Source organism: Choloepus didactylus, chromosome 9 (genome assembly GCF_015220235.1).
Source record: "Choloepus didactylus isolate mChoDid1 chromosome 9, mChoDid1.pri, whole genome shotgun sequence".
NCBI classification, from domain to species: domain Eukaryota; kingdom Metazoa; phylum Chordata; class Mammalia; order Pilosa; family Megalonychidae; genus Choloepus; species Choloepus didactylus.
In genome coordinates, this window is record NC_051315.1 from 107,701,188 (window position 1) to 107,718,462 (window position 17,275).

Below are 17,275 nucleotides of genomic sequence, written 5' to 3' on the forward strand. Positions count from 1 at the left end.
ATCTGTCAGATGACTGAATTCTAAGGCTTGTTTATCACTGTGGACCACAGCAGGCCCCAGACCTTCTTGGAATCACAGGTACATAAACAATGAACTCAGCATTTCATTGGCTACTGAAAATAGGAAATGCTGAGGAGTTTGCAGCAAGAGGCACACAATGAAGGAAGTGGTAATTTAATTTGGGGGGCAGGGGGTTCCTAAATTGGAACAAGCACCAAATATATGACAGACAACAGAATCTATAAGTAGTAAGCTAGAACTTCACAGAAGCGTGTACTTTAAGCTTTCTGAATAGTTAGCCCACATTTAAGCTTCTATTAAATCGAGAGAGTCATTACCGTGATTTGACTTTCTACAACAAAACATTTCAGACTTCACTGGATACATTAACAAAATGGATATGCAGTTCATTACTCTGCAACCCTTCAAGACAATGATCTTTACAGCAACCCAGATAATTTTGCCATAATCACCAGGCAAAAGCATACCCATCCTGGGCTTTTGGCCAACATTGGGACATTTGGAGTCAAGAAAAATCATCTGAACTTTAAGGCTATTTTGTGCAAATGGGAGAGTTATCAATGAAATATATCCCTTATTTCCCTCCTAATCTTCTCTCATGGGTCATTCAGCAGGGGCTGCCACTTTGAAGTTTTTACTATTGATTAAATTTTTGGTAACTTTATTATTTGGTACCATTGGGCAAGGCTGTTCTCCTGTATTGTTAAGCTTCTATTTCTCCAAAGTAATGGCTCTGAAACTTCAACACACTTAAAAATCACCTGAAGGACCTTGTTAAAAATGCATAGTCTCCAGACTCCCCTTCCAAGATACGGATTTAGTAGGCCTGGAGTGGAATCTGCATTTTAGCAGGTGCCCTGATGAGTTGGATACAGGTGGTCCTTAGACCACAGAAATGAAGGAAGATTGTTCCATTTTTCCATAACCACTTGGTAAAGATAAACCTGATTCAAAAATTCTTTTAAAAAATATTATCTTTGTGGTAATAATTTGAACAAACTGGAGCAAAGCAAATATTCAATGTAAAACTGATGTCTTCTACCCAAATAAATCCTATCTTTCCTGCAATGACACAAGTTGCTCACCATGTCGTAAATGAAGTTTGTCACCCAGTAGCATGTCACACCGATGCCTGAAATATGCTGCAACTGCTTGGCTTTGGTCTGATGTTCCCTTATAACATAGGTGACAAAGCTGGCAGTGGTGACAGAGTAGCCCATCAGGATGGAGAGTGCCACTAAAATGTCGATTAAACTGCTGATTCTATAGTGAGAATACGGAGAGGAAAACACACATAAGTTTTTGGAAGATTTTTCCTTTCAGAAAGATTCATAACTAAAACCATCAACAAAACAGTGCAAGAGGGATGTGACACAAATAAGGCTTCTTGCAATGCAGTCAGAGAATATCTTCTCCATGACCCTGTGATGCCCTTGGAATAAATGTAGCTCTGATGCATCTGCATTGACTAGGAATATTTGATAGAAAATCCAGTCTCCAAGGGTTACAGGGATATGCAAGAGGTATACAGTTCTTGAGCACAGAAATCGTACTTAAATGCTGTGCAGGGAAGTTGAAACGATGAAGTACTTATGCACTTGACTTATAAAAGCAGCAGACTGCGAATCTGCCGTCAACAAGCTCGACTTGGCAACCCTACTCTACATCTTTCAGAAACCTTCTTTTATCCCAGGCAGTGACTTATATTACCAGCTCTTCTAGATTGACAGCCATTCTAGCTACAACTATGATTTCCAATTATAGCACTTTACATAGACCCTTAGCTACACCAAGGGGTAAGTACTCATGCCAAAAATATCTGCTTACGTGGCTTGTTCTTGGTCTTGCACTCCTGGATAAGGATGACTGTACATGATGATGCCTTAAAGAAGAGAGTTTTTTTTTTTCATTAATGGTAGTCAATCAGAAATACCAATTTTTAGATGAATAATACACAATACTTTGTTCTTTGTGCTATGATCCAAAAAATTTTACCCTTTTAAAGGAAAAGGATTCTTCCCCTAATATAATCACTGCCATAAAATTGGTGGTAATCACATAAAAAGAAAAAAAAGTTTTTCACATTATGTGTAGAAACTCTGGGGAGTGGGCAAGAATTTATATTTATTATATAGAAATATATATTTACATAGAAATTTATGTTTCTTATATAAGAAATATAATTTATGTTTCTTATATTTATAGTTCTTATTTATTTCTTATATATTTCCCCCTTTCCTACATTTAAATATAATGTTTCTGAATTTCTTTTATCTGGCCATGTGTTTCTATTTCAGCAGCACTTTGGAATATAAGACATTTTAATAAGCAACTCAAAAGGGGACCAATTATTCGAGGATCCCCTAATGAACAGATAGTTGCCATCACCATCCCTCTTTACTGTGTCATTGACCATGGTGGGGAAATATCATAGTCTGAGAGGATCCTTCCTTTTCCTTTATCACTCCAAAGATACTTATTGTTCTATGGCTCTACCAGCATATGCCACAGGATCCTCAAACGCTCCCAAGGGATTCTCATTGAGACATAAAGTTCCAGGAGGATTAAGAGAGCTAGTTGGCTCCAGAAAAGTAGTCAGTTAGTTCTAATACAGTCCCAAATCATTGGGATTTTCCAGAGTTGATTATACTTCCTGAGTTTAACAGAAGCAAGTCTCTTTTCTCACCTCCCTGAGAGGACCTTGGTTATCCAAGGTCAAAATGAGTTGTCAACAGTTTCCCAAAGAGACTATAGGGTGAAGGGAGAATCTGCATTGTCGGAGTAACTTTGGAAAAGAATGGTAGGGGATGGGAGTGAAGATAATTCTTAAATACTTATTCCTGTAGAGTCACAAACAGAAAGAAGACTTTCTAACTTGCTGTTCATATAATATATGCCCATTGTGTTAGGACCTCAGACTATTTCTCAGAATCCAAATATTATAGATTATCCTAAAGTTATTCTCTCCATTAACTTAAATTTATAAATTTTATTAAGTAGAATGTGATATATATTGAGATTGAATTTTACAATTTTTCCAGGTTGAAGAAAAAAATATACAGTCAAAACAAAACAAAGAAACTAACAACAGCAACAATAATCAATTTAACCTATGATTTTAATCACATCATTGGAGGATGAGGCTTTTTATCTTTTCTGTGAATTAATGGGCTCTCTTTTAATTGAGATTCACTTTCCCTGGGACCTTACTTAAACCCTGTTGGTGAATTATAATATAGGCAGGGGAAACAATTTTTAAATTTTTCTTTATATTGCAGAGTTAAGAAATACCCTATTTCATCAAACAAATCTTTGCAAGTACATTTTAATCCCCTATGCAAAATGCTGCTGAACCATGGTAATAATGCAGTTGTTTTTATGCATATCTTCAGCTGAAGGTTTAAGTGAAAGTGTTAGGGTTAGGTACTGTGCTGGTTTGAATCTATTATGTCCCCCACAAAAGCCATGTTCTTTAATGCAATCTTGTGGGGGCAGACTTATTAGTCTTTTCATTAGGGTGGGACTTTTGATTAGGTTGTTTCCATGGAGATATGACCGACCCCACTGTAAATAAGGCCTTTTGATTAGATCATTTCCATGGACCCCACCATCCAGTGATTAGTTCACTGGAGTACTTTAAGAGGGCTTATGGAGAGGAGACCCAGACCCTTGGAGACACTGGGAGATGTGGACAGAAGTACATTTGGAGATGCTAAGCGACGAAGCCCAGAGTTTGCCCCAGAGAAGCTAAGAGAGGACTCCCAGATGCTTAGAGAGAAATGCCCTGGGAGAACAAGCAAAGACGCACAGGAGCCGAGAGAGGGAAGCTAAGAGAGACAGAAGCCCAGAGACATTTTGGAGAAAGCCATTTTGAAATGAGAACCCAGGGGCAAAGGACCAGCAGATGTCAACCACAAGCCTTCCTTGCTAACAGAGGTGTTCTGGACGCCATCAGCCTTTCCTGAAGGTATCCTCTTGTTGATGTCTCAGTTAGGACACTTTTATGGCCTTAGAACTGTAAATTTGTAACCCAATAAGTCCCCTTTATAAATGCCAATCCATTTCTGATATTTTGCATAATGGCAGCTCTAGCAAACCAGAACAGGTACCAATATTATAATCTTTGTGGGTTCTACAGCGTCCAACATAATGTCTTGAGTATAGTGATTGGTCAATGAATGCTTATTGAATTGAATTGAATCTTAAAATTTCAATTAATATTTCCTCCACCTACAATATATTCTAAAAATAAGCCTTTTTTTTTTTTTTTTTGGTGTCTCTATAGTTGTAAATCTAAAATGAAATACTTCCCACTACATTGATCATTACTACTGCTAAGGCAACAAAGGGTAAGAATAAACATGAAGTAGAGAGGGCAGCTCGTCAATATTTTTGAAAAAGAGCCTAAATGTGTAACATTTTTTAGGGAAAGCAAGCCAACCTGTGCTCTTTGAGAAAACAAGAACAGAATTTTCATGTTAAATTAACCACTAGAGGGAACTACATGAATATAATAGATATTGACATTGCAAAGGAAAGCTAATTAAAAGATTTTTATTAGCATGCTAGAATTCAAAGAGAATCAATTTTACAGCTAAAGCAAAATTCCAATTCATGCAGAATCTAACAAAGACGCCTTAAGACAAGTAGTATACGGGAGGAGGCGGTGGGAGAATAATTGAGTTGATTTTTAAAGAAAAATAATGTTACCATAACAGACTCCATATATGCATAACAAAACAATAAAAGTATTTTAGAATGATGTGGATGTCTTCTTTGAAAGAAGTCAACTGCTTCCAGAGAGGGTAGAAAGCTACCACTTTTATAATTTAATATAAGAAAAGTTACTAAAAAATAGTACACTAATACTTATCTCTATATCCAAACTAATCTTTATTTTTAAATTAAAAAAATAAATTTTCTTGTAGGGCTGATATAAAGTTATGTTGTAGAATTCTTATATTTCACAATAAGGAAATAACTGAAACTATGGTACTATCACTCATAATAACTTTGGAAATTTCCTATATAACTTCTTGTTAAATCATACTTTGAAACATATTACCTTTTTGTATATATGTTATATTTTATAATAAGGAAATAACTGAAACTGTCAAACTATAACCTATAATATTCTTTGAAATTTGCTCTCTATCTAGTTAAATTGAACTTGGACAGTTATCACTTCTATGTATATATGTTATATTCTATAATTTAAAAATATGATAAAAAATACAGTGGTAGGAGCTAGAGTCCTGAGGGACTCAGGTTGCTTTGGTTTAGGTAAAGAGCACTATGATAAAGGAAACCTGAATACAGGTTTAAAAAAGTTGATCCCCTCAGAAGTGGCCTTGGTCTCTTGTTCTCACTGACATAACTTTGCTTCATTTTCCCCTAGTTATTTCTATATTTCACATACTTTCATTATCTGTCATAGCAACAAGTGCCTTTTGCTCTGAATAAGACATCCTACTGAAAGTCAAGTGTTAAACAGTATTTCAAACCAGGTTACACTAGACTCACCTGGCTTTATTTATCATTTAATTTAATTTACCACTTTTGACTATGCCCTTTATTGATGGTCTAGATCTCAGGACTATCAATCTTGTTATTTTCTTCCTGGTCCCTCCTGCTAAGAAAATGCCAAAGTAGTCAGGAAAAATACTGCTTTCTCTGAAAAGGAGACTTCTGAAGATTGTGTTATTAGAATGAGTATTTGACTCTACAATTGACTTCTACAATCATGGCTCCATCTGGCACACATTACTATGCCCAGTTGTAGGGAGATGAAAGAAAAGTAGACATCGGCATTTATGAGAGCTATGTTATGTCATTACGCCTTGCGTGAAACCTATTTATTAGGCTAGAAGCTCAGTATTGGCCAGCAAATGTGTTACTCTTAGTTTCTTCTCCATCTTTTTTATTTTCATTATTTTTTAGGATCAGCATGGGGAAATAATTTGAACGAGGATCAAGAAGCAGAATTGGTCGGTGAACAGTAATGGAAACAGAAACAGAAACAAGTAAATCAGTCTTTTTCATACTCTAAACTCTATTAAAAAGATACGTGGAAGCCTGTTAGGAAACCCAACCTACACAGACCTGGCTAAGCCCAGAGAAGCAGTATGGAGCATTAGAGAAAAGAACGGGGAGGAGTCAGACAGGCCTGGATTTAACCCCACTTCTGAGCCTCCAAGAAATAATAGTAGGGAACAAAATACTCATCCTGAAGGGGTGTTGTAAGGATTAGCAACAATTCCTAGAGCGTATGAGGTGGGTACTGAATAAAGGTAATACTTCCAGTCAGGTGGAGAACTTTGTAGTTTATATACAATGTTTATTAACAAAGTTTATTAACATTGGCCAGTATACATTAAATAGTTACAAAGTATTTTCCTGTGAAATGTAACTACTAAGTGTGATAGCAGTCATGGGCATGAAGGCAGTATTATTATCCTGACTTGATAAATGAGGAAACTCAATTAACCTGAAGTTAAGGGATTATCCAGAATGTTCCATCTGGAGGTAGTTACTACTTCCGAACTCCTTCTAAACACTTGTGATTTAAATACCATAAAATACCTGCTATTGTGAGGCAACCTAATCTAACTTGCATTTTTATATGGAGAGCAGCACAAGCAGCAATACCAGAAAGGTTCTGTGTAAGTAACTTTACCATGTCTGGCAGCGTCATATGTTGACATGTTAACTCGTAGGAGGAAATTGTTCATGCTGTTGAGATAAGCTGGAAGGGAGTGATAGCCTTCTGGATCATACCATACCTGTAAAATCCCAAAAGAAGCCATGATCAATATTCTGTTCAAATAAAATGGGTTGTCTTTATATCTGACAACCTACAGCATTTATATTTAAAATAAGAGCATTAATTTCCCAATAACTTATACTGTCTTTGAAGATTATAAACCATCTCCCAGAGTATCAAATACAGGCCTCTAGATTTCCAGTTTAGAGATGGGCAGGGATTGTTCTGTGTAATAACACTGAGTTATGAGTTATTCTGATCTTCTCTATAGGCAAAGCCTAAGGTAAACTGGAGAAATCCTTATTATCTCCACCTCTGTGGCTGATCCATGGATTATTGAGAAATAAAAATAATAATAAAATGACATATAGACCACGTTGTAGAAAGGAATAAAATACATATACAAAGCATTGTGTTCTTAGCGACTAGAATAACCTTGAAATCCCCCCACTTACTTTCTATTCTTACTTATAATTCATCAAGGAAGTAGATTACTTTAGCTTCAATAATAAAAACAGAGGGATTTAAAATACTGGTAAGCCTCAATTCAAGAAACCCAGTTGATAATTCTAAATTACAAATTTGATTTAGAGAAAAATTACCTTATATTAAGAACTCCCTTGTTTATACAAGAATATTTACTTTGTGTGGGGGGATTGGGAGGGGTGAAGGGAATGAACAAAAGAGAAGCATTCAAATCCCTAGGACTATAATTTATTTTCTAAATGACTTTGTGGAAATCAGCTAAACATGCCCAATAATATCTATCTCATAGAGATGTTGTGGGGGTGAAATTAGGTAGTTTGTGTAAAAGGTGGTCCTAGTGAATATTAGTTTCCACAATCCCCCCATAGCTGTATATGTCTATTTCTACCAAATGAGAAATTTATGAAGGCCAGTTTTAAATTCCTAAGATTTCCACTGATCATATGGTTAATGATACGGGTCTGATTCTGTGACTCTAGCTTGTTTTAAAAGATAGGTGAGTTCTAGTACCCATGTTCTTTAAGTATAAAGGTTAAACATTTATTTTTCATCCCCTAAAAAATTGACAAATGCATTAAAATTCATAAAATATAACTGTATAGTTTAATAAAAAATTATAAGGAGAGAACCTCCATTTAACCATCAAAGAGGTCGAAAAATAAAACACTGTTAGCACCCAGAATGACCCTGTCTCTGACCTTCTGTGTCCTTCCAAATCACAGTCTTTCCCCTTTTCCCTAAACACTATGTTTGTTTTGTCTGCTTTTGAAGTTTATAGTAAATGCAATCACTCTTTGTGTATTCTTTTTCATCTTTCCTTTTTCTTCTTTAATAACGTCTGGGAGATTTAGGTCTCTTTCTTGTATGGAGGAGAGTTCATTCATTTTCAGTATATTTTGTGTTTAAACAATTAAATGACTAGGAACTTGCCCATCAAATATACAGTAGTTACTGTTTGCCTGAGGTGGGGGAGAGGGCCCTGACGGAACTTTTTGTGATGACGGAAATATTATATCTAGTTCATGGTGATGGTTCCAGGACTATGCACTTGTCAAAATGCATCCTACTGAACTTTATTATATGTTTATACCTTAATAAACCTGACTTTTTTAAAAAAATTATTCTTTTGAATGAATATTTAAGAATTTATTTATTGATTCTCCTGTAAATGGACATTTGAAATTGTGTTTTGGGCTATTATGAGAAATGCTACTATGATCATTTTTATATATGTATCCTGTGCTTATGTGGGCACATTATCCTATGGAACACACACAGAGCTAGAAACACAGTGCTATGGGGTATACATGTCTTCAGCTTATTGAATAATGTCCAAATAATGATTGTACCCATGTTTTGTTTTGACCTCACGAAAATCATTTCAATGTGTACATATCAATCTCACATTCTCATTTTTATAACATTCCAGAAGGGAAGATCCTGAGTTACCTTGGCAAGCGTTCTATTTGAAGGAACTCCTGTTATATCAAAAAGAAGGTCCTTAGTCAAAGGCAGTCCAAAACTCCAACCACCATATCTACAAGAAATTATAAAATTCATATTTGTTTTCATGGAGGAAATGTTCATAAATACATCTTAAACACTTAGCTAGGAACTCAATCTGTTTTCTTTCCATCACAACACATATACAGTATGAAATAAATATAGCTGATAAATATTTTATATTTTAATTGATTCCTTTTATCATGTATTAGTCTGACATGTACAGTATAATTGGAGCAAAAAGTCCTTCTGAACAATTGCAAATGTGGAGCGACAATTCTGAAAATGAGTGAGAATTCCTCCATCTTAACAGATATGTCCACCATCTTCTTAAACATCTTAGGATTTTAGTGCTTGACTATCCTTTTTTCAGGAAACCAGTACTAAAATTGTATAAAACCAGCTCTTATCCTTTTTCAAATGTCTCCATTTCTTCTATTCCCCAAATATTTTCCCCTAAGCTTATCCTGTAGTGCTATACTTTTTCTCTTGTATGTTAGAAGGTGAGTGTATTTATTTACTACCTGTTAGTTCATGGTTTCCTAAAACTAAGAAGTTGATTTAAAAAAATCTAGTAGTAATACTAAGAAAAAATTAGTTTAAATGTCTACCAATTAGGATCAAGTTAAAAAGAATAATCTTCTAGTGACTATAATCTTAAATGTGATGAAGTAGAGCTACATTTTTTGACATGCAAAGATCTCCATGGTATATGTTCACTTAAAAAAAGGTTTTAAGAAGACAGTGTATAACAAATTCCATTCTAAAAAAAAAATGATATATATATATATATGTATATATGGCTAGAAAATTTCCAGAACAATATACATCAAAATACCAATAGTGGTTATAAATGGGTAGCGATAGAATACTTTTTCTTCTTTTTATCTTATATATACTTTCTAATGATTTTACAGTGAACAGTAATCATTTATCCATATTAAGAAAGAGGGATGAGATGGAGGGAAGGAGAAAATGGTAACTACTGCAAGCCTAGCAGCTTTGTACTCACGGTAAATGCTTGGAGGCTGAGGTATAAGCCCTGTGCTTCTGCCACACAGGGACACATTTTCTGTACACACAGATACCATACCTTAAGTTATGAGATATTCATGCTGGAACTAAGGCCGATTATCATCAAAAGCCATGTATTAAAAAGCTCTAAGATGGTATAATCCACTCAATAACTTCTCTTTTTCTTCAAGAAAACATGATGTGCAAATTTAACAATACATTTTTGACACCTCAAAAAAAGCCAGTGCTTTTTCAATTTGCTAAAATGAATCTTAATTTGGAGTCATTGCTTAGATTTCAACATATGAGGCTATTTAGAGAAAACTGAGCATTTAACCATGTAAATAATCCATTGAAATTTGCATCTATTGTCTACATTGTCTTAAGTTATAAAAGCAGTTACCATTACAAGTAGAAAGGAAGATATGTTAAATAAAATGTGTTATGAATAGAGTATTATACCTTTTCTGCATAAATTCATTAGCAGTTGTTATAAGATAACTCTCCAAACGGTGCCCAGTGAGATTATAAATTACTTGGGAAGAGTAAGTTCTTCTATGAGGCGGGGCATAGTTAAATTTAGGACAGTCCTGAAAAATAAAGTTAAAAATTAAACTCTTTCTGACCAATGCTGTGCAAATCAAATAGACAATGTCAAGGAGTCTCAGTCTCATCATTTGTCTATTACTGCTGGTAGACTACGATAAGACTGTCCTCTGACTCTAAAGAACTTTGCAAAAGAACTCATCTTGCCTATGCCAAGAAAGCAGGACAAGTAGCTATTATTAATGTAGAACATATACATGTGTTTAGAATGTACTGAAAGCCAACAAAAGGACACAGGTTAATCAATGTGTGATATTCTTTCAGTGTGCTGACAATTTGATATGTTTGGAGAATGACATCAAACACTAAGATGATTCAAAATTCCCTTATTTTGAATTCAAAATTCACTGGGAAGGAAAAAAATATTTGTCTGTAAATGGAAAAGATAGTATCAACAGCTATAAAGTTTTCAGGGACTGACAGCAGTAGCTGAAAATTTATGTTACTTTAATTTTAGACACAAAACTTAGGTGTCAGAACTTAGTTGTTTTTTTAAATAAACTTTTTTTTTTTATTTTGGAATAATAATTTTAGATAACAGAAAAGTTTAGAGAGACCCTGTATACCCATTACTTAGTTTCCCCTATTGTTAACATCTTACACTACCATCATATAATTGTCAAAACTTAGTACATTGATGTATTACCAGTAATCAAACTCAGAACTTAGTTTTAACCATGATTTGTACGCTCATAGCTTTCTGTACTTCTTAACCACTCACTTTTCAGCGTATTTTCTCATGCTTTACTGCCTTGAAGTTTGATTTGGGAAAAGTCTAGACTTTTCCAGCTTTTCCTCCTAGCCCAGAACCTGAGGCTAGCATCATATGTGTGTTCCAAGAGCCTAAAGTTGGAGGCTGCTCTAAAAAATGATGCTGGATTTCACCTTACATCCCTGTATTTGTATCAACTTGAAGATCACATTCTGGAATGCTACTGGTTTCAGAAATATCATAATTAAAGAAAGATACCCAATCCTTATTTATGGAGTACACATTTTATAGCTTTAATCTTGTACTGAATTATATGATACATACAGAAAAAATGTATTATTTTAGTTATACTGCCTGATGAAGTTTGACAAACTGACCACACCTTGTAACCAACAGCCAGATCAGGAAACAGAACCAAACTAGTACCCTAGAAACCCCTTTATTATTACGTTCTCTTCCTTTGACTACCATCCCCAAAGTAACAAGCACAGATTAATTTTGCCCAGTTTTGTATTTTACATAAGTAGAATAATATAATATGTACTCTTTTGTGTCTGGTTCTTTTCACTTATGTTTCTGAGAATCATCCATACGATGTGTATACTTGTATATCAATCATTCTCATTTTACTATATTGTATGTCATTGTAGAAGTGTATCTATTGGGTTTATCCATTTTGTTTGGTGGCCATTTGGGTAGTTTCCAGTTTGGGGCTATTACAAATAGTGTTGCTATGAATATCCTAGGATATGTCTCTTGGTGAATATATTCACATTTCTAATGGGCATATAATTGGAGTGGAGTTGCTGATCCCATAGAGTATTGTATCTTCTTGGCATTAGCAGATACTAACCAATAGCTTTAAAAACTGTGTGTACCAATTTACATTTCCATCAGCAGAACATGAGCATTCTGGCTGCTCCAAATCTTGTTAACACTTGGAATTTTCCTCCTTCTTCATTTTAGCCATTTTGATGAGTGTGGCATGGTATTGCATTGAGTATTTATATTTCCCTGATAACTACCTTTTCACAGATTTATTGGCCTTTTGGATTTGCTATTTGTGAAGTGTCTCTTCTAGTATTTGCCCATTTATCAACTGTTTATTTACTTATCGTTGTCTTACAGATTTGCATGTGTTCTTTACATATATTCTCAATATTAGGTCTTTGTTGTATATTGTGAATATTGTTTTCAGTGGAAGTTTTAGTTTTCAGTGGAAGTTTACTTTTCACTCTCTTAACAGTGCCTTTGATGAGTATACAGTAGAATTTCTCCAAAAACCTTAGGACTTAAGTACTTTATGCATAGTCTGTTTCTGTTGAACAAAGCATCACTTATACAAGGTGGCCTCCTTGTTCTTAAACAGCTGGAAATAGATCTGCAGAAGTTGATTAAATGGCAAAGTAGGCCAAAAAATTTTAAAAAAACTACTGATTTTTTTGATTAATAAAAATTATTCAGATTCCTATCTTAAATTTTAAGTAAATTGAATTTTACTGTGAACTAAAGAAAAATACATGAAAATTTTTAGAAATTCGCTAAATTAAATAAGGGATTAGAAAACTCCTTGAATACTGGATAATACTAAATTTAAATATGCAAGGATTCCAGAAGACATCCTTGTTGGATTCCAGCTCTTATTTTTAGTAACTGCCTTGCCTGAGAACACCAAAATGGGTTACATTTATTGAAAATATTTTCATTCCAAAATATTGTACCAAGGCAGTTCAAGGTATAATCATATGCCACTTTGAAGGAAATATTGCTAGTTTTCTCTTTCTCTGGATAAGTAAGTTGGCTCTATAGTGACACTCCAAAACCAACAGTGACCTCTTTTCTTCAACAGTCTTTAATTTCCCCAGTGAATTTGGTTCTCTTAAGTTTCATAAATTGATAGGCCTACAAAACTAAGTTGTGTGTCTATAGAATACAGACAGGTTAAGTGATGGTTGGATAATCTTTTCTATTTCTCTTAGGAAGTGGACTTTTCTTGCAGCCTGGAGGTGTTGCTTCAAGACATGGAATTCTGTTGTAGACTTGCACATTACTGACAGGCTCACTGTATTTTCAAATATATCAGTTATGATGGCATTTTGTCATGTGAAACATATAGCTTTCTAGTTAGAGCTGAACAGGGATCAAAATTTATTTTCAGTTGGTTTCCACAAGGACCATCATAGAATTACCTACTTTTTGGAATTTGTCTTGCGATGGATTTACAACAGTGACCTGAAGTTCAAAGTCAGTATTTGTGAGCTGCTTGGGTCTGCATCTCTTAGCTACTAGCTTCCATAAAATGAAATTATACTGACCCTTTGGTAACTTGGATAGATGTTTCAGGTTTCGATATTTATTCCTTTGTTTTTCCTACTTCACTGAAACTTAATTCCTTCTTACCTGGATATTATCTGAGCAGGTGCAAACACCAAAATTAGTGATAGGTTCTCCACTGGTGTTCCATTTTCCCAGACTGTCTTTCTCTAAACATCTCCTGCAAATGAAAATGATATTGAAATGAGGTATGTATGTGTGTGTGTGTGTTCTCATGTTTATGCATGAGCTTATAAGCAAGTACTTGATATTAAGTTCAGGTATGTAGTCTAGGTATGGTTTTACTGATTTTTTGTAACTTGAATACACATTACTCTGCCATTTTTTTTTTTTTTTTTTTTGAGTGATTTGACATTTTATGGTGGTGATTAAGTACTCCTGAGGCCAAAGCTGACTGGAATATCTTCATGTGGCAGAACAGGTCTTTCTGTCCCCTTTTTCTCTTTGCTCTCTTAATCTTCACCTCTGAGGGGAAGGTGATACTTTCACATAAAAATGTACCAACATGAGGGTTACTTGAGCTATGATGTACCATTTTGGAAAGTTTAAATAATTAACACTGTAGTTAAAAAAACATGGGGTTTGGAGTCAGAAGACTTGGGTCTCAGCTTTAGCTATATAATTTATAATCTAGATTTATTTCTGTGAGCCTCAGTTTCTTTATCCATAAAATGAGGTTAATAATCACAAGGTGGTTGTGACTGTTAAATGAAAATATACAAAAGAGTTGGACAAATTATAGAGCAACTAAGATGCTTCTAATTAAATAATTTCATAGCCATAAAATGAACTAAAGGAGATATAGAAAATCTGTTAAACACAGATTTCTAGCAAAGCACTGCCCTTCTTCAGGCAAATACAAACTCCCCTCCAAGCACTCACACCCTCCCCCTGCCACATGAAAACACTGAAACTGGAATATTGAAGGGGAAGGAAAGGAGTAAGACCCACTTACGGGTCACTGGCATTCAGACACATGTTGTCAATGCCAGGGAAATTCCACATTGCTGAGACCAGTGCCTTTGTGCTTGGGTGAGAATTCCTGCAATATAAAAAGAAGAAAAACAAGTTCATGTGTCTTCTACCGGTTTTCTGTATTAAATCCATACTTTTGAATACGTTGATGAAATCAAATATGCCATCCATAGGATTGTTTTCTTAAAAATCTAAGAAAGACTCTGTCTCAGGAAAAAATATTGTCATAGGAAAAATTAGGGACATGTCTCTCTTTGGCTATCTTGTTAGTCTACTAAACATAACATGTATTTGGTGATCACCTTTTGTTTATATAACTTTATATTACACAGAATTCTGACATTACTATTCAATCTTCGTAAAACCAACAAAAATTTATTTGCTGTATATCCCAACAGATTGGAAAGTTACAACCTTACCTGGCTTTCTTTATTAAAGTCTAGTCATTCAAAATAAAAACCTACTATAACTTTATTTTTAGGCAAACACAAAAGCTTTTAATGCTATTTATTGGTGGAAGAAGCATCATGTTGCTGTAAATCAAGTTGTTCATTCCTTTGGCATAATCAGGTAGTGTGGCTCCTGAGCCCTTCACCCATCAGCATCCCATGGCATTCACTTGGGCACAGCAGTATCCCGGGAAGCATTTTGGAAACACCGTCTTAGATAAAGGAAAGAAACTTACGCATAGAAGGATGTCTGTCCTGAGGTACCATAGAGAGATGGGGAGAGCTGGATCTCTGGGTAACTGTCACTGGGATTTCTCAGCGTGCCAAGGCCCATGGCAGTGGTCACAAAGACGATGGGGAGAATCACCTGAGCAATGAGGCCTTTCCAGTTCCTGCGTGTATGGTGGAACCTCTTGATGAGGATGGCCATTATCTTCTTCAGTAACAGCCCCAAACCATCCAGCCTCTCTCCTCTTGTCAGGATTTTGTCTAAGAAAAAGAGATTCGGCATGCTTCATAGAAATGTTGATAAATCAAATAATAAAGTCACCTCAAAAACTAAGTATGGATGGTACAATGTTGCCATGGGAAAAGCTTATGTTTTAAAGGCTTAGACTTGAGATTCGGTTCTTCATTTATCAGCCTTGAGCCGGAGCCTCAGTTTCTCCATTAGGAAAATTGAGAACCACAACATCCATCTCTTAGCATTGTATGTAAAAATGCTTTGAAAATTACAAATCACTATACATAAGATATTATTAGTCATATACATAGTAATTTTACATTTAAAAATCATCATATCTAGAATTTTATAAATGCATATTGTTCCCAACTTTAAAATCCCAATGTGGGCTCAGTATATATTGCTAATTACTAAAACTTAAGGGATAGGTTTTGTCAAGAGATAGAATTCAAATAAGATAAATAGAAACTAAAACACTAGCTTGGTCTAAGAACGTATTCCTATTATGAGTAATTTAGTGACTAAAGTCTAATTGGCTTTGACTCCAACACGAAGTCCAATGATTCACCCTAAATGAGGTAAAGGAAAAAATATCCTCTCCTCTAGAGTAAAATTCTAGTACAAAATTTTAAAATTTTAGAATGATAATGCTGTGTTTAAAATGTCACCTTTATCATTGAAAGCACAGAAAAGAACTCATTGGAAAAAATGTCTTCCATCCCCCCACTTTGCAATATTCTTCAGGAGCTGAGGAAAATTCCTTTGTTTCTGAGAGAGCAGGTCTAGACGCCGTAACCTGCTGCTTCCTAGCACTCTTATTAACTAATAACTTCCGCAGTACCATCTAAAAGTGGGTTCAAATATAACGTTCTCGCCGAAGGGCTGCCACCAAGCACTTATTCACGTGTGGTAAGATGACAGTATTCGTCAACCCTGTGTATATGTTTAATTCCCCATCACCAATTATGCAGCACAAAAATCATGATCTTCATTTAGCTGATAAGGAAAAATACAAAGCTGCTTAATTTAAAATGAATTCCAATTAAGCAGAGTGAATAAGTTAAAATGCAAACTTATATCTCTGCAAAGGGGAATTGTAGAAGGAGCTGAATATTTTAAGTTAATTAGTATGCTTCTCTGTTTCTTGAGAAATTGCATGTGGATGACTTACAGGTGTATCAAATGGAGTAAATGTGCTTTCTAAAAGATAATGCCAATGAGGAGAACATTTGGGCTGAATAATAGCTTTAAACTATAAGACAAATGCAGAGGCAAATATATAACATTTACTTCCTGAAGCAGACCACTTTCTAATCAAAGCCCTCATTCCCCGAAAGACCATAAATGAGGAATTTAATAAAGGACAAATGAGATGCAATTCCAGAATTATACAAACATCAGAGATTATCTTTTCTGAGTTTTAGAACTGGGCAAATTAATTAAAAGTTTTTCTCCTAGAGATTTTTCCCAATTTAAGAAAATTGTTGAAAGGACTACTCCAAAATTTATATATCATCTTCCTATATGCTTCTTTAGTATATAATGTTTCCAAAGGTATAAGTTATCAGAAAGAAAGAGACAATAAAAATCATATTCAAAAAAGCCAATGCCTCAAATTCATGTCAAGAAACATGATTTTTTGAACAAGTGGGAAAAATAAACAACATTATTATAGATAGATCCTCACCATCAAGTCTATCTTCTTCAATTCAGAGACCTTCCCCTTAAAGCATTTTCTCAGTGTCTAGAATTTCTCAGCGCCCAAATGGTTCAGAGTTGGGGGAGGTTAAACATTTTTTCCAATGAGTTCTTATTTTGTGTGACTCTTGCCTCTGCTTGAACCCTTCTGCTTACAGGGAATGAATTATCTTACATGATAACCTTGTTCATTGATTATGAACACTGATTATGAGAAGGATTTTAACTTACTGAGCCCAAATCTGAAATTG

General features: G+C 34.8%; 1 protein-coding gene across 1 annotated transcript in view; it reads right to left on the reverse strand.

The window, feature by feature from the left end:
* The window catches only part of ABCA12 (ATP binding cassette subfamily A member 12), a 176,230-nt gene that overhangs the window by 16,233 nt on the left and 142,722 nt on the right, over positions 1 to 17,275 (reverse strand). The window contains exons 34-41 of the mRNA XM_037849707.1: positions 15,100 to 15,352; positions 14,395 to 14,481; positions 13,506 to 13,599; positions 10,250 to 10,377; positions 8,720 to 8,807; positions 6,698 to 6,803; positions 1,849 to 1,903; positions 1,107 to 1,284 (exon numbers count right to left, since the gene is read on the reverse strand). Coding sequence (XP_037705635.1) covers positions 1,107 to 1,284; positions 1,849 to 1,903; positions 6,698 to 6,803; positions 8,720 to 8,807; positions 10,250 to 10,377; positions 13,506 to 13,599; positions 14,395 to 14,481; positions 15,100 to 15,352 — 989 coding nt within the window. The remainder of the gene's footprint in view (positions 1 to 1,106; positions 1,285 to 1,848; positions 1,904 to 6,697; positions 6,804 to 8,719; positions 8,808 to 10,249; positions 10,378 to 13,505; positions 13,600 to 14,394; positions 14,482 to 15,099; positions 15,353 to 17,275) is intronic.